The 23,409-nt window shown below is 44.9% G+C and overlaps 5 protein-coding genes across 7 annotated transcripts in view; 1 reads left to right on the plus strand and 4 right to left on the minus strand.

The window, feature by feature from the left end:
• Positions 1-48: 48 nt before the first annotated feature.
• Positions 49-23,409, plus strand: part of LOC6532924 (neurobeachin-like protein 1) — a 32,431-nt gene continuing 9,070 nt past the window's right edge. The window contains exons 1-16 of one of the 3 annotated variants that reach the window (XM_015194220.3): positions 49-402; positions 640-996; positions 1,060-1,246; positions 1,371-1,459; positions 1,663-1,788; positions 1,919-2,068; positions 2,125-2,385; positions 2,440-2,762; positions 2,830-3,037; positions 3,095-3,709; positions 3,766-5,016; positions 5,076-5,676; positions 5,729-5,961; positions 6,020-6,647; positions 6,764-6,951; positions 11,406-11,713. In XM_015194220.3, the coding sequence (XP_015049706.1) occupies positions 352-402; positions 640-996; positions 1,060-1,246; positions 1,371-1,459; positions 1,663-1,788; positions 1,919-2,068; positions 2,125-2,385; positions 2,440-2,762; positions 2,830-3,037; positions 3,095-3,709; positions 3,766-5,016; positions 5,076-5,676; positions 5,729-5,961; positions 6,020-6,647; positions 6,764-6,951; positions 11,406-11,713 (5,576 nt within the window). In that variant the 5' untranslated portion in view covers positions 49-351. The remainder of the gene's footprint in view (positions 403-639; positions 997-1,059; positions 1,247-1,370; positions 1,460-1,662; positions 1,789-1,918; positions 2,069-2,124; positions 2,386-2,439; positions 2,763-2,829; positions 3,038-3,094; positions 3,710-3,765; positions 5,017-5,075; positions 5,677-5,728; positions 5,962-6,019; positions 6,648-6,763; positions 6,952-11,405; positions 11,714-23,409) is intronic. The other 2 variants (XM_039374017.2, XM_002093624.4) reach the window with 2 other exon arrangements.
• On the minus strand, positions 6,997-11,387 carry LOC6532925 (extensin). The gene is made up of 2 exons (XM_039374018.2): positions 10,243-11,387; positions 6,997-9,333 (listed from the first exon to the last, which is right to left on the minus strand). Exons 1-2 carry the CDS (start codon positions 10,273-10,275, stop codon positions 7,126-7,128), a joined length of 2,241 nt encoding a protein of 746 aa, XP_039229952.1. The 5' UTR covers positions 10,276-11,387; the 3' UTR covers positions 6,997-7,125.
• Positions 15,474-17,995, minus strand: LOC6532927 (larval cuticle protein A2B). Its single transcript, XM_002093627.3, has 2 exons — positions 16,771-17,995; positions 15,474-16,323 (listed from the first exon to the last, which is right to left on the minus strand). Exons 1-2 carry the CDS (start codon positions 16,969-16,971, stop codon positions 15,937-15,939), a joined length of 588 nt encoding a protein of 195 aa, XP_002093663.1. The 5' UTR covers positions 16,972-17,995; the 3' UTR covers positions 15,474-15,936.
• Positions 18,027-20,069, minus strand: LOC6532928 (cuticle protein 21). Its single transcript, XM_002093628.4, has 2 exons — positions 19,651-20,069; positions 18,027-19,554 (listed from the first exon to the last, which is right to left on the minus strand). The coding sequence occupies exons 1-2, from the start codon at positions 19,663-19,665 to the stop codon at positions 19,207-19,209; spliced, it is 363 nt and encodes a 120-aa protein (XP_002093664.1). The 5' UTR covers positions 19,666-20,069; the 3' UTR covers positions 18,027-19,206.
• Positions 20,129-23,202, minus strand: LOC6532929 (larval cuticle protein A2B). Its single transcript, XM_002093629.4, has 2 exons — positions 21,040-23,202; positions 20,129-20,976 (listed from the first exon to the last, which is right to left on the minus strand). Exons 1-2 carry the CDS (start codon positions 21,049-21,051, stop codon positions 20,422-20,424), a joined length of 567 nt encoding a protein of 188 aa, XP_002093665.1. The 5' UTR covers positions 21,052-23,202; the 3' UTR covers positions 20,129-20,421.

The raw sequence follows: 23,409 nt of genomic DNA on the forward strand, positions 1-23,409 counted from the left end.
AATACTACCCATGCGTGGTGAATGACAGGAAAGAAGAAGCAATCAGCTGTTGCCGTTTTCACCTGTGCCTCTAGAAATGTGAAAATTTGGGCAAAAAGTTCTTGTAAATGTGCTGAAATCTGAATCACGGCTGCCTAACTCTATACAGGCTATTACTCTGACTATATAGACGTTCGATCCCAAGGAGGAACTCGGAAAACAGCGCCGAAATAGAGCGAAAACTGGGCTGTGGACAAAACAACACACATCGTCGGCAACATTTTGTAAACAAATAATTCGCCTGGGGGAAAAACTTAACTAGCAATTAACAAATGCCGTTCAGCTGAGAAAATTGCAAGGAAAAACGCGACGATGGACAATAAGAAGGATATATACAATCTGTGGGTGCAGTACACGACAAAGGTAAGGTTCCAATTAGAAAAACTCGAGTGATAAGAAGTCGGATTTACGGTGAAGTAGGGGCGGGGGGGTGCCGCTCCCATTGCGGGGGCGTCCGCAAATGTTTATAGCATTAGTCACTGCAAGTCAAAGCAGTATTGTTTATCAGCTATTGAAGTAATGTAAACAGTGTAAAGATTATATAATCCCAGAGAGGCTCATACTGAAACCTCCCCTCTCCTTCGCTCTTTTCGTTTCAAGAACGATGAAACCCACTTCCGGCAATTTGTGGCCCGCTTTGTGGCCATTTGGAGGAGCCAACTGCAGCTGGACTTTCAGGCGGAAAATTGCCCCATGTGGCACGAGGTTCAGCCGGATAGTGGTCCTCACTTGGGCCGCCTGCCGGATGAACTGCTGCCCGCCATCGGTAAATTCATCATTGTGGCCAGAGATGTCTGCGAAACGGAGGGGAAAATGGACGAGAAGGCCATCGAAGAAGTGGCCATACTCGTGGATTGTCTGGTGATCGTGTGTCGGCACTTTGACAATATACTGGCCATCATCAAGTATGAATACAAGCCGAATTTGATCGCCATACTCTCCCGGGTGTTTAAACAAGTATGCAAATATATTATTTACATTGCTGGAAATTTTAACAACTTACTTATCTATGAATTTTAGCAAATGGAGCTGCCTCAGAGCGTGCCCGCTATAAGCCACCTGTTCAGCAGTTTCTCCGCTTTCCTGGAGGTCATGTATGATCCATATCTGACGTGGCGCAGCTTTGTGCGAGGCCAGTCAGCAGACTACAGTCGTCTTTCCTACAAGCCCCACTCGGTTCATGTGGAAATTGTACCTTTTATTTATGGTAAGATCAACTCAAAAGGGCAGTGATGGAGTGTAACTACTAGTTCAATTTCCTACCTATGTTCAATTCTCCAATCGCTGCCCCATAATTGTTTGGCCCACTAACATATCGCTTTGCCTTGCAGATTGCTTTCAGGAGGAGAAGCTCATCCAGTATGCGGAAATTGGTGAAAGCCTGCTGAACATCCTGGGCGCTGTGATTTGCGGCTCGCAGGTAGCGCCAGAACGCGTCTCCAGTCCCCTCCTGTGTAGTCCTTTCTCTCTTAAAATCCGTTTTATTATTAACCTCACTTTCTGACAGCTTACCTTCCTGCTCACTGCTTTCGCTATTAATGTACGTTAGAGCTCTATCATTTTGTTTCCATGTCCTATTTCGTTTCATTTCGTGTATCGTTGATGTGGCTGGATCTTCTCCAGCTGCAGTTGAAAGTGCAGAAGTCTCTAAACTCGACCTCGACCCTGACAAATAGAAATACTAACGCTCTAACCACTTCTTCACTTGCCCCCTGCTCGGGTGATGGGCTGCTAGACTGTGATAACTTGGTGAGTGGTGGATTCATTTATTGTCCCGATCATTGTTGTCTCCTAACCGTTGCCCATGCATGCCATTGCTTGTGTGTCCCATGTTCTGCACTGAACTCATCCATTATAATGGTTATTTTGGTCTGATCAGCGCAATGGTATGAAGGCCATTTGCCCCGCCACGGTGTCCATCACCATGAGTATCCTGCGGCAGTGGGAGAGTGTCAATAATCTGCGCCGCGTAGCCCTACAATGCTATGCGCTGATGGTCATTGTGCTGCAGAAATCTAGTCCGGAAGAAGTGAGTAGCCTGCCATATCAATTACACTGTAAACTAATCGCATCTTTATTAAACAGCGCCAAATAGACCTAGTTACGTTAGTTCAACTTTATTGTGATGCTCTCCAAGAGCTGCTGACCACAAAGCACTTTGATAGCGGGGATGCCAATTTCGATATAACCAGCGATGCTGACCAGGATGTGGCCATCGACATGTCTGCACTGTCCTCCACCGTAGCGGCTGTTAAATTCTTTGTGACAGGCGATGCAGGTGTTAGTGAAGCCGTTTCCGATTCCAATCTACTGGAACTGCTCACCAATCTGCCAAAGCTTATAAAAGTAAGGTTTCTTATATTTTACAACTTCAGTATTAATCGTTTTACTGCTTTATAGCCCTGGCACATATCCCATACAAGTTCCTTATGTAGCACCATGGAGGCTTTGGCCGCTTTGACGCGCCACTCCCCTCAATCTGCGGCCCAGTTGCGACAGGGTGAGCGGATCGAGAGGCTCTTCGCCAGCCTGCAGGATTTTGGCAATCCAACAGTGGATCTTCTGGACACGTGTTTCATGCTTGGCTACGATGAAAGTGAACACCTTTTGCTGCTACCCGAAGTTATGCTCCGATTGCTCAATTGGGTGCCAACGCTCCAGGAGCGGGAACAGCTGCACGTGACCAGTCTTGTGCTCAAGGGCTGCACCGACAACTACAGAACGTAAGAAAATAAGATTCGATTAATGTATTAAACGTATAAATACTCCTTTTTATGTATATTCTAACAGAAAATCTGTGGCATGTGGCAGTCATATCATCAAGGCAGTATGTAGTTGCCTCCTGACGGCGGAATCTCTAGCCGAGAACTGTGTTCAGAATCTCATTAAGTTGATAGAGGAATTAAGCAAGCTCAGTATTGTACCCGCGGAGCTTAAGTGCATATTATCGCTGTTGCGGCAGGGAACAAAGTTTCCACAGTTCAAGCAGCTTCAGCAGGTAAAATTCTACCCTTTTGTAATCTCGAATTCTTATTAATTATCAATTTTCTTCCAGACTCTAGTTGTAATTGCTTTGCAGAGTTTAAGAGGCAGCAATTCATGCGCCGAGTTCTTTTCAATTGAGCAACCGACGGATGGCATTCTTGTACCCGATATTCGTAACTGGACTATATCCGGCTCATATGGCTTCATCTTTCACATTCTGGTTCGATTCAATCAAGTGAAGGAGCAGTCAAACAGTCGGCGAATGCTGCTTACACTACAGACAGCCAGTGGCAGTGGTTTCGAGGTCTTTGTGCAGCCAAATGGAAACGTTGTGGTTGCCGCATTGACTCGGCGGGAATACCTCACTTCCTCTACTGCCACCAAAACACTTATGGATGGCCAATGGCATTACCTTACCGTGGCCATAACGCCCCCAAAACGACCATTTTCATATAGTCAGATTAACATCTATGTGGATTTTGTTCAGAAGCTGAGTGCCACCCTAAAAGTTCAGGCAGTTAATGAACCATTTACTGTCTGCTCCATCGGCGCAGTGGTGGCTCCACCACAACCAGGTGAAGTAGCTAAGACTGGGATTATGCCCAGGTCTTCATCCCAGGAGAGCGGATCCAGTGGCTACAAAGGAATGCTCCCAAGCCTACTTGAGCGAACCCTGTCTGCAAATGTATGAATCAAGATTTTGGTTTAATTTTCCGTTTCTAACCAAGTTTATCCTATTAGGTTTCAAACTACTTCACCTTACCGATGCGCACACAGACGGCATTTGATCCTAATGTGAAGAACTTTCCCATCGGAATGCAGGATACTGTGTTTGGAGAGCAAACTTGTCTTAATGGACACCTGGGCGGTGTTCTTCTGGCGGATCCAACCACCAGCTTAAAAACAATTTTCGACGCGGGCTCCAACTTCAGTTCCATTTTCTCACAGGACAATGATCTCCTGGAACTCAACTCGCGCTTTGTTTTCTGTTACGCTCCGGGAGCAGTGTGGCATGGAACCTGCCAGGACTTGATACCAGGAGGAAAGTATCCAGGAAGGATTAATGCTCAGCACTGCAAAATTGTTAAGATCCAGGAGACAATCAATAGTATCGGAGGTATCAGTGCAATATTACCCATGCTGCATAGGCTAATCACATCGGATCAGACGACAGACATCTCTATTGGCAGTGTAAGCGAGGAGTCCTTGTCCTGCGCACCGACGCCCTCGGCTGAAGAGTTCACTGACTGGGAGATGCTATCCTCGAACTCATACACCGAGTGGAAAATGCTGCAACATCCGCTGGCCAGTTTTCTGTGCCTGCTGCGCTACCTCACACATGAGCACGAAACAAACCAAGAACAACTGCTGAGTAGCGAATGTCTGGCCATTGTGGGCACAATGCTCCAACGCTGTCCGCCATCTTTATTCGATGTTAATGCGCTGATGGCCACCCACCTGCTGATGGAGTCGCTGCAGGGACATAAGGCGGAAGCAGGTGGACAGCTGTTGGACGCTTTGTATGCTCACATTGTCTTCGACTTTGCTATTTGGTCGCGTCTGCAGTTTCAAATAACCCTGGGACACGCCCAATACCTCAGTGCCATGATTAAAAATGACAGAAAGTTCTTCCGCAAGCGTTATGCCGTCCAGTTTGTGCTGGACGTGGTGCGTCAATACTACTCCACACCGGACAGCATCAGCGATGACGATGCTAAAACCATTCGAGCCACGCTCTTCGGCATCATTAAGTTTTATCTGCAAAAAGAAGTTAACATAAAGGAGGTCAATTCGATGATTACGTTTCTGGCTTCTGTACGGCAAGATGTCGTACTTGTGGAGTTCCTTGAAATGATGACCTTCTATGTGCGCGGTAAGAACTGCAAGGATCAGATGGTTCTACTTCTGCACGAGCCTCAGTCGGCCAATCTTATATACAACTTCTTCGTGGACAAGAGCTACAGTAATGAGATTCAGGAGGCAGCAATAAGGGTAATATTACATATATGATTTATCCCGATAGTTATATAACATATACTATATAATTGCAGTTTATTAGCGGACTGTTGGCCACATCGCGTGTGCATCAGAAGTATAAGCAAGTGCTTCGATTGTACGATCAGACTACCGAGCAGAGCATGTTCCCAGGATTTTTCTCTTTCATTACACCGCTCTCCCTGAGCTCTACAATCCTGTTTCATTTGGTTGATGAAATGCTGGGATTACAGCCTGACTATGCCGGTCTTATATTTCTGGTCTACCATGTGAGCAGCTGTGATCTTCCCGTGAAACTGGAGATCGCCAAACGACTGCTTCAAACCACCTTCGTCAAGCAGCAGTCCACAGTAGCGATGGCAAGGCAAACGGGATGGCAGGAGTCCATTGCCCGTCTGCTCATCCGCAAACCTTTAACCAGTTCTCCGCCAGACGAGGAGAAGCGTCGCAGTTTTGGTATAAATCTCGACGTGCTGTTGGAAGACAACTCAAACTTCCTGGCGCAGGCCGATCTCATTACATTTTCCGAGCAGGAGATTGGCCTCGCACAATTGCAGCAGCAGCAGCAAGAGGAGCTGAGCGACAGTGGCCTAATACTAAACGAAATCCAAGCTAGTGTTACAGAAGCAGCCACAGTTATCGAGAGTGAAATCAAAGGTAACTTCTACCCTAACGCACTGTGAACTATGCTAATGTATTTAAATTTTAGAATTGGCTGAATCTGTCTCTGGAGCTGTGGTTGAAAATGCTAACAGTTTGTTTTCGGTCATTCGACAAACCACTCATGATCTGCAGGACACTTTCGAGTCCCTGACGTTGGGCAGCTCGACGGACACTGCTGATGGTCCACAGACGCCTTCGATTCAGCGCGAGGAATCTTTAAGCTCCGACACCTCCTCGCAGTCGCCTCATGGTCCTCCCAAGAAAAGTGACTCCTTGGAGGTAAGCGACGCTTTAATGTATTTTAAATACTCTCTCTTAATGATATTTTTGCCAACAGAGCACCTCCGCCTTTGACTTTGTGGCCGATGGCGACGTGGACACCGAGGAACAGTTGGTTTATCTAGTCTCAAACACGCTATTCAACATTTTCTGGCGCGGCATCCCTAACGATCATCCGCAGTGCTGGCAGGAGCGTGGCCAGGTGCTGGGCTGCATTAATTTGCTGGCTCTGAACAACGAGTTGATTACTTCGCATCTCTCGCTGCGCCTACGCATCTTGGAGATGGCCGTGCAGGCCTCTCTCTTCGATCTATCGGAGCACGGCAGTCAAACGCTAGTCAATCAGGAGAATGCATCACACATCCTGCGCATGGTTTATGAATTGGTGGTTCTGGGCTCAAACGAAGATGAGTCCAAGAAGTGCTCTACGAAACTTTTGGATGGTGTGCTAGCATTGCTGGACGCCCTGATGATCTTCCAACAGGGCTCCTCCGACGATTGGTCGGATATGATTCGTTTGTGTTTGGGTCTTTTGCTCAAGTGCTCGCATCATCCGAATCCCGGTATTGTTGCCATGGCAACGGCCAAGCTGCATGCTATACTCCAAAGTCGTTCTACGGAAGATCCCGCGGAGCTGTCGTATCTTCTATTTAGCATCAACCGAGCTCTGGATAATGCCATTGAAGGTTGGTTCCTAACATATATTATTAATTTTTTAATGCTAAACGTTTGTTTGAACATTATTAATTATTATTATTAATTTTTTAATGCTAAACGTTTGTTTGAACATTTGTTTGTTTAGTTGGCAATCCGGAAGAGTACTCATTCCTGATGCCTGTGATGAAAGCACTGCTGGAGAAATGCCGCATAGCCTTCAATTTGGATTCCACTCTACCTGATCTGCCCTCAACTTCCTCTGGTCCCGTCTTTTTCAATGATTTCCAAATGTACAGCACCAGCAAAAAGTGGAGGAACTTCATTGAACGAATGGTAAGTAATTGACAAAAATTTAAGTTTTACTTGGAACTCGATCTATTTATTATTTAAATATATATTCAACATTATTAGCCTAAGTCTAGGGACAAAACGTATTAACATATTTTAAAGAACTTAGCACTATTTAAAAGTCTTTAAGCTATGCCTCCTTTTGATTCCGTTGAGAATTCAGTATAGTTTGTGATTTTTTGGCAAGTTCTGACGCAGCCCATGGAGATTTCTCTCCATTTCTCGATCACTGAGGGGACTCTTGAACAGCGTCGTATCGAAGACGCCCTTGGTGGTTCGCTTGGATGTGGGTGGACCCCTTCCATCTGCGGGCTGCAGTGCCAGTGGTGACACTGGGCCGTGGTTTCTAACGTAACTCGGTCTCGTAGGTCTCGTGCCACGTCCTCCGATGGTGGGTGAAAACTGTTGCCTGGTCGGTGGTGCAATGGTTCCATCGTAATAGCTTTGCGAGTGGGATTGATCGATGCGAACGCTGGTGGTGGTTGGATCGGGTGAACTGGGATTCACAGGTTGCTGGTTTTTGCGATACCGAGAAGAGCCGCGACTTCTACTGCGATCGGTGGTGGGAGTTCCCGGAGTACTGGTAACAATGGTGGGTATGAATGCCGTGCGGGTCGTACCACTCCTGCCCCTCATTGGAGTCCAAGGTGCCGGAGTCGTCGTCGACGTCGTGGTTGTGGGCGTGACAAAGTTGAAGAAACTCTGCTTCCTCTCCACATAGTGAGAGCTATTCGCATCCGTATCTGCATTTTCGTTCGACTCCCCCAAGTGGCTATCCGCGTCGTAGGCCTGCTGAAGCTCAGGAACATCAAGGGTATGCTTGGCGGGCACAACTCCAGCAGCGGGCTTTCGCTTCCTCTTTCGCCGCTTGGAACTACCAGCGGCATGGGCATCTGAAGTTATCTCATTCAGATCGGGAGAGGATGCCAAGATGGGTGGATATGACTCCTGTTCATCGCGATTGGAGGCCTCGAAGGGAACGGGATCGTAGATGGGCACTTCGTAGCTGGATTTGGGAAAATCGAAACTAGGAAACTTGTGGTGTGGATTCAAGGGCAGCTCCTGCGACGGTGGTGCGTAGTCGTCCTGCGGATAAGTATTGATGGAATGGGAGTCGGAGGACACATAGTTTGAAGGAGGATGCTGAGGTGGCTGATCGTATGTGGATGAAGGAGGATGTTGGTAGGAGTTTGGGTGCTCCTGGGGTGGTTGATCATAACTGGAGGAAGGATGCTGGGGAGGTTGATCGTAGCTGGAGGAGGGATGTTGGGGAGGTTGATCGTAACTGGAGGAGGGAGGTTGATTATAACTGGATGAGGGATGTTGAGCAGGCGGATCATAACTGGATGAGGGATGTTGAGCAGGCGGATCATAACTGGAGGGTGGATGCTGGGGAGGCTGGCTGTAGCTGGGAGGCGGATGCTGTGGAGGCTGGTCGTAGCTCGAAGAAGGATGTTGGGGTGGTGCATAGCTATTTGTTGGCGGATGCTGGGGAGTCTTCACATAGTTATTGGACGGTGGCTCCGCAAACCCATCATGAGATGACGGAGGATGGGGTGGTACATAGCTCTGCTGGTGATTGGACTGATAGGAAGTGCTGATCTCAAATGCGGGCGGAGAATAGGCAATCTCAAAGTTGGGATTATTGATGGAACCATGTTTAGGTTTATGCTTGGGTGGTTCCGCAAAGTTCTGATGGTAGCCCACATTGGGAATCTTCTGCTCGTATATGGAATACGAGTCCGGAGCTGGCAGATCCTGATGCGTATAGCTGGGCACTGGAGCTGGTGCATCGGGTACTCCATAGCGAGTAGCCGGCGGATGAGCCGGAGCGGGAGGAGGCTCATAGTGCGTAGCAAAAGAGTGATCAGGCTGGAAGCTCTGCTGTGCAGGAGGCAAGCCGTACTTCTGGTGGGGAACATGCTCATGAGTGGTGACCAAGCCAAAGTCCAGGCTTGGGAATTTGTGTGCTCCATAGAGATCCGGTTCCGTATCGTGATTGTAGAAGTCCAGATCCATGGACTGCGCTTCGTAGCTGGAAGTGGGTATCTTAAAGTCCGCACCATCGAACTTCAGGTGCTGAAAGTCATCCAGCGAGAAGCTGGGCTCCTCGACATGCGTTGGGAATGAGGGTTTCGCATAGCGAATGTGCGGCGGTGGTGGTCCGTACTTAATCTTGGGATGACCCTTAGTCCGCCGGCGCAGCTTGGAGCGCTTGATCACGGCGTAGGGTGGCTGACGGCGGTATCGGATTAGTTTCTCCGCCGTGGGCACCAGCTCTGCTTTTGGTGGCTCAGTCTTAGGTGGCAACACCTCAACACTGGTGGCATTGGGTTCGCTGAGGGCGAGGGGCAGACAGAGGGCCAACTAGGGGGAAAGGGGATATATAAAAGGTAAAGGGTGAGTGGGTTAATCTTCCGCAAAAAAAAGGTCATCAGACAAATCAACTTTCTCCCTCCAAACTTAAATGCTGTCATCTCTGTGTGGTTTTGTCTTATGTGGCCAACCTTTGACTTTCCATCCAAGACTCACTAGCTCTCGGCGCTGGCTTCCGCCTCAGTGCCTCTCTGGCTCCCAGTTTCCCTAGCTTTTTACACGTAACACAGTTGCCATCACCTTCACCAGTGGCTGCCGCAGCCAAGTCACGAGTCTTGCTTGCCAGGCTCCTCGTAATTGTTGCATCGATGCGGGGACCTTGCCGGCTGGCTGCTCTCACGCAATCCAAACGATGGAGGAGTGCAGGAGTTGGCTGGGGAGCACATGGAACTGGTCACCCGAAGGAGACAGGCTTTGAACATGATCATCGCCAGGTTTAGGTTTGCGAGTCCGTGCCCAGTTACTTTTCTGGCTTTTGTTTTTGGGAATGACTAGTTGACACTGGGGTTACCAAAGCTTGAAAGTGGCTATAATAAGTTTCCTAATAAAATAAACTGGACTTAAAGCAGAATTAGTTATCATAACATTAAAGCATTGGGATTATTATTCTTTTAATAATCTTTAAGTATTTGTAAGCCTGTCGTTTGGGGTGTGTCAACTTTAAAACTGGTTGGACCAATTTACTCTTAAATTGATAAGTTGTTGATCTACAATCTAATTTTTGAACACAAGGATAACAGTTTTGAATGGGCTATGCAAACACTAAACTTTATCTTTGCTTAGTTGCATTTATGATATCCTTGACTTGAATTCAAAGTCCAATATTTGCTCTAGCTAATATCACAGACAGCACACATGAGATGGCAGCATAATTAATTCACATATTATTTAATAGCTTACAAAACAGGCCGAAAGCCAAAACAAATTGCACATTTTGAGCGGCAGACAAAGCGCGAACTAAAATCTACGCTGTGGTGGCGTTTGGAAAAATAAATTCCAAAATCGACGCGAACATCAACACACAACTTTCGACTCCCGACTCCAACTACGAATCCAAAATCGAATTCAACCAAAATCCAAGTTGGCGCTGGAGTTTTGAAGATCGAGACGGAGATTTTCCACGCGGCTCCCGGTCGGTCACGACTCGTCGGACTTTCTTTCGGCAACTGAGCTGAGCGCCAAGAAAGTGGTCTGGTTTTGTGGCTCGAAGAGGCGCAGCTGGAACCAGTCGAATGACAAAGCGGCGTCGCTGCCGATGCACCCACCTGGCGGAGATTTTACCAGAAATATTTTGCCCTGCTCTTTTATTTTCATTTTATTTTATTTTATATGTATTTGTATTTAATTCATGTGTGCCCAGTGCCTTGGAACGCTCGCTGGAGGCACTCGAGGTTTTGGCGCTGGTGGATTATGCAAAGAATCCCCGCCGTGCTGCCTCCACCAGCGCCATGCGGATGCCTCCTGGCTACGCCTGGTATCTGGAAAAGATCGGCGTTAAATAAACGCCAAATAAACAGCCATCGAGGAGCGCGTCTAACTGGTTTGCACAACTGCAATCGAGTGCTTCCTGTGCCCGCGGCTATCTGCACATTGAACTTGAACCTGACCGGACGTGACTTTGCGGACTTGGACATGCTGACTGATCTCCACCAGAGCGACTGGCCAGCAGTTGGATCTGGAATACGCACGAAGAGTGCCCCTGAATCGAATGAAAGCGAAAACAAATGCAAGCTGCCATAATCGTCAATCTGGATCTTCAACTTACACGCTGAAGACTGAAAGAAAATTTCACAATTGCAATGGATTTTATCTAGCAATTAATCATGTTATTAGTTTAAACTATTACTCTCAATTAGATTCTGGTTAATTTAGAACCTCTATGCAGACAAGTTTCTTGCACATCTACGTTGTTATCAAGTGATATCCCAGATAGCCATTAATGATTAATAGCCACACAGGTTTCAATAATTGAGATGTTTTTGCCTGGTTAAGGCTGAAGATATAGAGATGTTATAGTTGGTTTTCCTTTCAGTGTACTAATCTCGAATTTCTCACACTTTCAGGTGAAGCCACTGTACGATCGCTACCAGCGCGACATCGAGTTGCATCTGTGGGAGCCCATCAACCGATTCTGGGCGGAATGCTACGAGTCCTGCAAGGCTGCCTCCAAGCAGAGGGCCACAAACCAGGCGGAGAACAGGCGCCTCTTCCAGCAGAAGATCTACATGCCGTGGAAGGTGCGCCAGGTGGAGGAGATGCAGCGACTGCAGGCGGCTGCACTGCAGCACAAGACCATCGACAGTCACATACGGAAGCGCTGGAAGACCGCCAAGCGTTTCTTGTACGGCCCACGCGGACCATGGTACACTGGGTGAGTACTTCTCTTGGGTACTTATTACTACACAGAAAGAAAATTTATTTATTTTCATAAGTCACTTCTAAGATTATAAAGATTTAAAGAATTTGGGCAGAAACTTTTAAACAAAGTGCCACTTCTTATGGGATTTCGAAAGTATAGTTTCTAAAAATGCTATATCAATTCTGACTCTTCTGTGATACAAGTTTCCAGTATACAACTGTCTTGTTTGGAAATATGTTTTAATTTCCTCATTCAACAGCAGAGATTTCTCTCTCTGTAAACGTCACTGAGCCCGCCCCGATTCCATTATGAAATGACGCGAAATTCAGCATTTTAATTGCCCGCCTCGCATTCGAGGCGACAATTGTAATCGAGCGTGCCAGCGTGCACGGTTACAATAAATACTCGCATTACATGTGTGCGTGATCACTTAATCACCTGGAGGCACACACTCGTGGTCCCAAAGACCACAACGAACCACTCGAAGACTCAAACATGGCCAGAAGCCGCCGCGCTCTGTGTTAATTTCACTTCCAAATGCAAACAAATCCCTCTCAATCATTAAAGTCTGCAGCGGCATTAAAGTCATCATGATCATCAACACACTCGGCTGGTGGTAACCACAATACGTTTAGTAGTGCCACTGCTACAATGGGTGAAATCCGTCAAAAACAATGCCACAAATCGGTGATAATCCGATGCGTATTTATGGTCGCACCTTTGGCTGAAAATCTCATCAAAATCTATTCACTGATCTGAGATTAGTGGTCAAATGTTGAGATTATCATATTGCCTGAGTCTAGACTGGTCATTTTATTATGAAACTATGCAAAACTATTTTATAGTTATATTCAACTCAATCTGCTCAGGTGTCACATTGTGTTTATGTATAAATGTGTATGTAAAAATTAAATAAAAAAAAATTACTTATTTAACAAGTAACATTGAACATGAAACATTAAATTTGCAATATTGAATTTGCAACATTGAATTTGAAACATTAAACTTGAAACATTAAATTTGCAACATTGAATTTGCAACATTGAATTTGCAACATTAAACATGCAACAGTGAATTAGCCACATTGAATTTGAAACATTAAATTTGCAACATTAAACATGCAACAATGAATTTGCAACATTAAAATGCAACAATAAATTTGCAACATTGAAACATAGGTAACATTCAACGCAAAACATTAAACATATTAAAAGTTATTTTGTGTACATTGTAATTTACTTAATTTACATAATTTTACATAACTAATGTAATGTAAAAAAAATTTCGTCCACCAATACTTATAATTCCCAATCAGTTCTGACTCAATCCTCATGGGATACCAGCTCTGACAGCTCACAAGTCAGTTGACCGGAAGCTAAGATGTGGTAGTAAAAGTAGTAGTTTGTGTGTTTGTGTGTGTGATAGGTGTTCCAGAGGCCATGTGGGTATCCTGTCGTCATTGTGGATGCAGTGCATCATGGACCTGACTTGGTATAGAAGGTAGTTTATTAAATTATATATTTATGTTCACGTGCGCCCTGATGTAGGCTACTTATTTATTTTTAAAACATTATTAATTAATATACTATATATGATTAAGTTTTCTATGATTTAGTTATTATTTATTATTAGGTTAAGTTCTATATGATTAAGATTTTATAAGATTAAGTTTTCTATGATTAAGTTTTATAAGATTAAGTTATTATTAGGTTAAGTTCTATATGATTAAGTTCTATATGATTAAATTTTATAAGATTAGGATTTTATAAGATTAAGATTTTATAAGATTAAGTTTTCTATGATTAAGTTTTATATGATTAAGTTTTATAAGAATAAGTTATTATTAGGTTAAGTTCTATATGATTAAGTTTTAAAAGATTAGTATTTTATAAGATTAAGTTTTCTGTGATTAAGTGTTATAAGATTAAGTTATTATTAGGTTAAGTTCTATATGATTAAGTTTTAAAAGATTAGGATTTTATAAGATTAAGTTTGCTATTATTATGTTTTATATGATTAAGTTTTCAATGGTTAAGTTATTATTAGGTTAAGTTTTAAATGATTAAGTTTTATAATATTAAGTTTGCTATTATTATGTTTTATATGATTAAGTTATTATTAGATTAAGTTTTATATGATTAAGTTTTATATGATTAAGTTATTATTAGGTTAAGTTCTATATGATTAAGTTCTATATGATAAGAGATTAAGAATAAGTTTTATAAGATTAAGATTTTATATGATTAAGTTCTATATGATTAAGTTCTATATGATTACGATTTTATAAGATTAAGTTTGCTATTATTATATTTTATAAGATTAAGTTATTATTAGGTTAAGTTTTAAATGATTAAGTGATTATTAAGTTAAGTTCTATATGATTATGTTTTATAAGATTAAGATTATGATTATGTTTTCTATGATCCAGATTTGTGGAATTGCAGCCAAATTAAATTATAAATAATCAAGACAATTGGACAGCAGTAAAAATCATTCACTAATGTTCCTACTTCACTAATTTGTATATAGTGTTCGCTATATATATTTTGGTATTTTGGTAGCCCCCGAGCATTTTGGGCCCACTGTGGCACCGACTGTTTGGAGCTGCAGCTCGCCCATTGTCTTACGCTTTCGCCCATGTCTTTTGGATCGGCCCCTCCACTTTCCCGCCCATGCCGTGTCGCGATTAACATTTCAATTTAATTTTATTAAATCATCAAAAGCGTTTAATGTCGATTGCAACAAAGGCCCGTCGACATTATGCAAGTGCAAATGTAACGAAAACTCATTATGCGATCCATACATTTTTACATAAATAGCATAACAAATATGCGCATAATTGAAGGCGCCCATGCAGATGTGCAGACGAGGTGGGGTCCACTTCACTTTACACCATTCCCATGGAGGTCAGTTCTCGAACGGATCGAATTATCCGCATCCAAAGGCGGGGTGATTTCCAGTTCTAGTTCTCTTTATTGTGCCCGGTGGCCAGTTGCCAATTACTCGATCAGATCGATTGGCAATCGGATGGCGGCGCAGTGTGGTGCTCCAACTGAGCCCATAAATTGCATTTAGACCACTTTGCATTGACTCGTAATTCGAGAATTACGCAGTTTTCTGTGGTGCGTGGCCCGAACCTTGAGCGATTAGCCAGCGCTCCATTGGAGGCCAAGTGCCATGGCACCACCAACTGCACTGCATCGGTAGCCCGGTGGGTGACCCACGCGCAGGTGGGGCTTGTTCTGTTCTAAGGTCGAACCACTCACGGACAACGAACAACTCAGAAATCTATTACATGTCCCAAAATTAACATGGAATTCATGTGTTGCCAGAGTCAAAGTCTAAGCCGCCACTGAATAATGACACTTTGGTTCTAATAACAGCGTTTATCTTTCAATTTAAAACTAAATTCAATCTTTAAATGCATTTAATGGCTGCTGTAGCTATGACTTTATTAAGCGTAAACATTTAACAAGCTAGTTTTGGCCTATAGCCAAAATAATATTGTTAATAACTAACTCTTCAGTTCACAATGAGCGATTTATTTGGCTATGAATGCATTTGATACAATCAAAACTTTCCACCAAATATGTTGTTTTCAGCTTATGTAGCTGCAAATTCTTTTACTCCTACTGATCTTCAATCATATTTTGAAATTTCTATATTATTTCCAAGCAATAGCTTTTTGAAACTCTCCTTTGAAACTCAAGGACTGCGTTTTTTTTATAAATTCCTCCCAGTGTTTCAGCTCGTAAAAGAAAACTGCATCGACTTTCCATTTGCATAGCGTCGGTTCGTTTATTGCAATCTCGTTTCTCATTCTGCGAGTTCTACTCGAGTGCACAGGCTCGGGTTAAATAAGAATCGAAACGGGGATTGTGAGTTGGGGATTATAGAGTTTTTATCGCGGTCAAACAGCCTTAAGATTAAGAAGACAAGAAACATAAATGAAAGGCCTCGAGAATGTGTGAGTGTAGATGAGGGTACATTGGATCCGCAAGATCCCAAGAACTGGGCCATCGGTATCCGCTGTCCGTGAATATTCGTATGTACATATTTCGATAAATCGCTTTCATTTCCACTAATACTACAACTACTATCGACTATGTTCAGCCCATGAGCTCCCATTAACAAGTGGAGGCCATGTGGCAGGAGAAGTTGGTCGCGATGTGTCCATTTTACGGTTGCGGCAAGAGGTCGGCATTATTCGAGGGGATTACATCCATTCATCTGACTTAGTGGTAGCCCAGGGGCGACAGGGCGGGTAGAGCGGGCAGTGCCAGCTTGGGCAGAGCTGGTCCATAGGCGGGAGCCAAAGCCGGTCCGTATCCGTGGGCCAGAGCCGGGTAGGCGGGCGCCAGAGCCGGTCCATAGGCGGGCAGCTTGGCCACCAGGGGTGCGGCATGGAGCAGCGGAGACGGGGCCAGAACCTTGGCCACCGGAGCCACAGCCTTCACCACGGCTCCCTCGCGGCGCACCACTGCGTTGAATCCGTGCACGGGATCGGCGGTGTACTCCACAATGCGGCGGGTTCCATCGGCCTCGATCAGGGAGTAGGCACCCTGCACCACATCTCCGCTGCGGGTCTCCTGCTGGCTCTTCACGTCGCCAGTGGAGCCATCCTGGTGAGCAGAAAGAAGATGTTGGATTAGCAAAGGATAGTTGTAAGTCCTTTTAAAGCTGTTAATTTCGTTTCGTAAAAAAATTACTTCAATGAAATACTTCACATCAAATAACTCAAAGGATTACAAGAAATTCCTGACTCTACAAAGAACAGAAAACATTACGTAACTAAGAATATTTTTTTTGAAAATCTGAATTATCCTAGAAGGCATTTCAAAGTGCCACTTGTTGCAAATACATAACTGGCTCAACCAATATGTACAATTTAATAGTTCTAAGCTTCCATAAACACCTCATAAAAGTGTCTGGCAAACTCAGAATTTGCATACCAGTTGCTCAATAAAGCAATAAAATGCTGATGCAGTTTTCTGAATTGGCATTGCTTTTTATGAGGTGACTAAGTGACTAAGGTGACTATGCAGTGCTGCCTATGAAGCTTTACTCACATGAACATCGTAGCTGAAGGTGTACTGGGGATTGGGATCGTAGGGCTCCGGACCCGCCACCTTGGCCACCAGAGGAGCAGCCACCTTGGCCAGCGCCGGGTACGATGGATAGGCGGGCAGTGCCAGTCCGGGACCAGGAACCACCACGGCGGTGGACACCGCCACCAGGGCGCTCAGGACGAGGATCAGTTTCTGTGCCATTCTGAACGGGTGTGTGCTTGGAGTGCTTTTGCGATGGAGTCGTGGAGAACTGGAGGACTACTGCTGCTCGACTGACAAATGAACTCGATCTGTGGTTCTGTGGCCGCACGACAATTGCTTTTTATAGGCCTCCCATAGACGCGAGCCCAAAAAATCTGCCACAGCCTCCGTCTGCCGCCTGCCGCCGCCTGCCATCAGATATTTATGCAAAAAGCGCAGCAAGACACACAAAATAATAAACAACTAAAAAGTGCGCATGCGTGTGGAGTCTGTAATGGCCTGTGCCTATGCGAAATACTCGCATCGATCGCGACAAATATAAAATAATTCATTTTTCGTTCCACTGCCCATGGCAATCACAAGGGGCTGCTCCGGAGGAGGTGAAGGAGGAGCCGGCCAAGCTGCAGGAGCTGGAGGAGGAGGAGGGTGCGGCTCTGCGGTTCACGCATGTCTGGGAGTCTGGGAGGACTGTGCCGGACCAAAGCACCAAACTGGTCCCACGCCGGCTGAATCGCCGTCGTTGTTGTCGTGACAAAAAAGTTCAATTCGAAAGCGAATTATTTGGGCCTTAACCGGGTGGCCGGACGTATCAGGTGTGTGGTGGCCGCATGAGCACCAGTGCCTCCCATGTCTCCATGCACCCATGTCTCCATGTCCCCATGCTTCCATGTCTCGACTTTATGGCCACCAGATTGGGGCGAAGCTGCACACGCACCCAGCAGTCGATTGTTGAAAGGTGTGTTTGGGGCACAGCCTTCGAAACTGGCTGGCTGCTCTGAACCGCGCCCACCCAAAAAATCTACGCCAGACGCATTCGCTACACTGAGAAAAAGTGACAAAGTTCTAATGCATGTTCGAAAATTTAATGGATGTGATAGTGATGAAAGTGATAGTAAAGCGATCGGATACTAAAATTTCTAGACAATGTTAGGGGTAGGATTGTATGTAATAAAGTACGAGCGAATCAAATATCGTTTTGTTAAACCAAATAAAATTAATTATTTTAACAATTAAAACACAGGACTTTTGAAACTCAAAAAATTTCAAAAAATGTATGTACAATTGACATATTGACTCTTAGATACATATATGTTATTACAAAAACTACTTGAATGACACTAAACAATTTGATAAAGAACTTAGAATGTAATTTACTTTTTCGAATTTCATGCTTTTTTTTCTAAGTGTATAGATTTTGTTCTGTTTCGCCGCTCTGTTGCCATTGGGACAATTTTGGCCATTATCACTAATTTTCAACGCGTACCGCCGCTTGTTAGGCGTTGCTGTCGCTGCTGCAGTTGCTGCTGCGTTTGCTGCTGCAGTTGCAGTTGCAGTTACTGCTGCAGTTGCGGTCGGCGCCGGCAGCAACATCTATGGACATGCTCGGGTTGGGGTTTGCGTAATCCAAAAATTGCATCTCGTGCCGATTTTTTACTTTCAATTAAGCTATTGAATAATTTGAGTGCGTGCTGGGCCAGCGAGTGAATGTATTCATGTGGAGTGGAAGAGTTCTTTGGGCGTGGGACAGCTGCAGTCGAGATAACCATCTAAGATAGCTGTCTTATGTAAGTGGAAAATGGGTTGCGACATGGGTCAGCTTTCTTTGGAAAATGGGGCTTTTCCTGGTTACATTTTGTTACATTTAAAATTACAAAACAATTTTAACATGGCATGGAGTCACGAATACTCGTATGCTCACCAAGTAATTAGTTCCATTAAACACATAACAATTTCCATTCCTTGACACCCACAATTATGATGTAATTCAAAAGTTAACACACTGCACACAGTTTCAAGTTCAAAATGACAATATTTGCATCTATAATGACACGCAAATTGTGATCTTGAAAATATGTCCACTCAATATCTTGTTATTTTGCACTACTTTAAGTGCGATTTTAATTTAGTTCATTATCATTAACTAAGCAACTATCTGTACATATTGGGCCTTGAGCTTGTCTGATCAACTGACTAATTAATAAAGTGTATAGGTGCAAAAGTAAACTCGTTTCGGAATTTAGTGGAGTCTACTACTGAAAGTGTACTTTTGATTAATTTTAGTTTGAGAAGCAGATACTTACGGATTCCTTGAATATGAATCAAAGACAATGTTTATATCTTTGGCTTATTGAATTTATTATTAAATGATAACTTTACCACGGACTAAGGAGCAGACAATAAGTTATGTAAAAGCTAGGTTACAAGCAGTGCTCGAAGCTCTAGAAGATTGAGCACTTAGCCCAAGAGTGGAGCAGCCACCGGAGCCACCAAAGGGCGAGCAGCCACCGGAACTGGTCCTCGCTGCACCACCGCATTGAAACCGTTGATGGGATCGGCGGTGTAGAAGACGGTGCGCAGGGAGCCATCGGCATCCACCACCGAGTAGGAGCCCTTGACCACATCGCCATCCCGCACCTCCTGCTGGCTCTTGCTGTCGCCGGTGAGCGCATCCTGGACATTGTAGGCGAAGGCGTACTGAGGATGCGGATCCACCTCCGTGTTGAGGGGCACGCCCACTGGAACAGCGGCTGGCAACAGGGCGCACTCGATAGCGGCGATCAGAGCGCAGCAAATGAGGGTGATCTAGGGGTAAAGTAAGGTGTATTGATTAGTTTCTGCTCGAGATGCACACCTGTGAAGATCCTTTGTATCCTTTGTAGCAGGACACCTCCAACTCACCTTGATTAGGGCCATGACTAGATGTGCTTGGTGGATAGCGTGCTGTTTTTCAATGGTGCTTTGTGCTTGACAATGCTGTCGGAACTGTCTTCAACTGCCATTGGTTCGGGGTTATAAAGGGCCGCCACATTTCCGCAATAACATGCGCCGTGTGGCAACCGCTGCCAAAAACGATTCCATGCGCTGGCGTAATGGCCCATTTTTGTGCCTGGTCCACCTGCAAAAGGTTTCCCCCATGGACGTGCCAGCAAATAGCCCAACTTGCACAATTCTCCCCTCCAGCAAAGAGCCTACAATATGAATTGTGATAACCGTCAATATAGTTGGCACTACGTGATGGGAATCTTAAGTCGATAGCTTTAACTCGAAGCTCGGAACCTACCCCAATGTTTCACTAGGTTTTGCAGGGGACTGCAGTTCATTTTTAACTTAATCTTTTCCCATCGAAATCTAAGAAATCTAAGAACAACATTTAAACTTTTTTTGTACCGAAACTTTTATTCAGTAAATGCAGTTACTAATTCACTAAGTGGCCGATAGCCGTTCCCCAGATCCCCAGAACGGTATCCCTAAACGTAGTCTATGTTGGCGATCCATCGATCGGAGATTGGGAATTGGGAATGTGGGGGTCAACAGCGGGGTGGCAACAGCACGCACGTCCTTTGTGTTTCGGGTTTTGACTGACAGAAATGTGGGTAAATGCATTAGAACTATTTAACAACGGTCCTACAACTTAGGCCATGGAGTTTGTCATCGCTGGAGACTCATCGCCTAGTGGTATCCACCCAGACTCAGGCCGGGCGCCGAGGCGTATCCAATCTTGGTGATGGCGGGAACGGCGGCGATGGCCAGAGCTGGCTTGGCAATGGCCACCGCGGCCACGCCCTTCTTCTCCACGACGGCATTGAATCCATTGACCTTGTCGGCGGTGTAGGTGACCTTGCGAATGGTGCCATCGGGCTCGGCCAGGGAGTAGCTGCCGTGGACGACTCCGTTGACCAGGGTCTCCTCCTGCTGCTTGGAGTCGCCGGTGTGATGATCGGTTACTCCGTACGAGAAGCTGTACTGCGGATTGGGATCGTAGGGCTCGGCCACAGCCACTTTGGCCACGGCAACGGGAGCAGCCAGGACCTTGGGAGCATATGAGATGGCAGGAGCGGCATACGAGATGGCAGGAGCAGCCAGGAGCTTGGGAGCCGCATAGGAGATGGCAGGAGCAGCTAGCAGCTTGGGAGCCGCATAGGTGAGTCCCGGAGCCGACAGTCCATAGGGATCAATGGGAATGGCCACCACAGCGGACAGGATCAGTGCCAAAACGAACAGAGTCTGGCGAGGAATTCCATGAACAGTAGAGTCAAACTAAAAGCTACAATCCTTGGGCCAACTCACCTGGGCAATCATGGCGAAGGATGTGTGAATGAGGGAGCTCTGGTTTGGATGTGTCTGCACTGCGAGAACTCAGCTCAAATGTGAGATGCATTTTCCGCCTGGTCTTCAGTTTTATATTCGAAACTGGCGGCAGTTGTCAGCGGACGAAAAAAAAAAAAAAAACTGGACAATCTAATGGGCAGAGTGACAATTGCGTCTCATTTGGTGGCTGCCCGATCTCGATCTCGATCTTGCACCCCAGACCTCATAGCTGATGGCGGATTTCGTGTTTCTGGTGCGGATTTCATCATTGGTGCTGGCTTTTCTCAATGGAATAGCTGCTGCTATTGCTGCTGCCGAGGCACACCACTCACCAAAGTCCATTTGAGTACGTTCAAGAGCGCTGCTCCAAGATACCCAGTTACCCAGCTACCTAGTTACCAAGCTACCACCAACACCAGACTCGTTTTCCGCTGACTCGCCGGCCGATCTGGTTTCATTTTTTCGCCGTTTTTCGGCACATTCTCAGGTTCTCCAGCCGAAATTTGTCTGATGTAATAAGTGCCTCATATTGTGGCAGTTGCAGTTGCATTTGCAGTTGCCACAAGAACAGTGTCGGTGTTTACTGGTGATTTTTGGTACTCTCTCAAGAAAATTCATTAATATCAAAGGGTTAATATAAATAATATCATTTTTTGATTATGTGTTTGTTCTTAACATAATTGAGGTAGTTTTCTTAATGTTTAATTGAACTTTTAAATTGTAACTTATTTAAAAATATTTAAATTACAATTGGATGTACCACATAACGCAATAATTAAATAAGTAAGTTTATTGCCTACTGTTTAGTTATGCCGCTTATTACTCATACGCCATGTTTACGTGACTAACAGACAATCCTCGTAGTAACAGCCATGTCCAAAGTGCCCACTTGCAGGGTATCAAAACAAGATCAATCGTTTGCTGCCACTCGTTTAATTAGAAAACGAAAATGGCAAGTTTCGACGACTTGGTGGAGGGAATGGGCGGAGCACAGGCGCAATTACGCACTCGCACACGCACAAGCATCAACCCCTCGCCGATCCGACTTCCACCTGACCAGCGGGACCAGCGCCCACATTGCTGAGCCGGTCACTTAGCCACCGTAATTGCCTCGAACGGGCCAAAAGGCATTTAGCCGGCATTTGGAAGCTCTAACCGCGGCGACCTTGCTCACAATTGGCAGCTAAGTGGCTGTGGCTGTGGCAGTGGCTAGTATTTCATCCACTTTTAATTAATTCGCATCTCAGAGCTGAGTCAAGCGATTGGGCAAGGAACTGCATAAATGGCAGTGGAGCATTCCATTCGCTTTGGCCAAATCGAACGAATGTACATACATACATATATCCATGCTGGTTTCCGGTGGCGACAATCTACGCCGACAACCGTTAGTCAGCTCCCCCAATCCGACGAGTAATGCCGCCAACCGGTGCCCATCTGGTGCCAACTTTTGGGGCTCTCTCTACGTTTCTCCGGGCCTCTCGGCGACTCTCCGAGGTGAATCCGCAGCCAACAAGTCGCAAGGTCGTTGGTTGCATTTTGGAAAAGAGTCACGAACTCGAAACCAGCCACCAGTTACAGCACGAAATCGATGGGGAATCTTTAATCAACCAATGAGTTAGGCAGATGCCAAAAAGATTGGAGATTCTTGTTAAATATTTGTTGGGAAAATAACATAAAATTGAGATACGATTCATCCCTATCACACAGATTGTGATAAATGATTAAAGAGGAACCATAAAAACCTATAGGAACTGAACTTAAAACGCATGCATCATTTATTGCAATATCGTAGCAATTTATTTAATATAACAATTTTTGAACTTTTCTTAAGACTTTTCTCAATAGCAATATATGGGTATTATGGGTATTAGACTGCTAATCGATATTACTGGCCCACATCGACCTAGTTTCACCTCGTCAAGTGAAACCGAACCCCTTGTGAAAACCTTATTATGTACAAGTTGTAGCTCATTAGCATAAGTAATTGATACCCAATAAAGTGTATAAGAAACTTTCCAATTTATTGGACACAAGCAACCTAAGTGATACATCAAATTCAGGATCATTTCAATCTTAAGTTACTTCTTCCTTTCAAAGATATATTAATTATGTCTTTGAGTTTGAACCCTTGTCAACCCGACTTCATTATGGTATTTCAATTATAAGTTTCGCGCTTTTGGTGTAAAGGAAAATTAAACGCACTGCCATTGGATGGATGGAACCTGCATGGCAATTACCGAAAACTACTGCTCCGAAATATAATCAAATCGCATTCACTTTCGATCCGAACAAGGCAAAAACAGTGGCAAATAAAAATGAAAACTTGGTGTAGCCGCCGCAAGACGACAG

This window comes from Drosophila yakuba, chromosome 3L (genome assembly GCF_016746365.2).
Source record: "Drosophila yakuba strain Tai18E2 chromosome 3L, Prin_Dyak_Tai18E2_2.1, whole genome shotgun sequence".
Classification (NCBI taxonomy): Eukaryota; Metazoa; Arthropoda; class Insecta; order Diptera; family Drosophilidae; genus Drosophila; species Drosophila yakuba.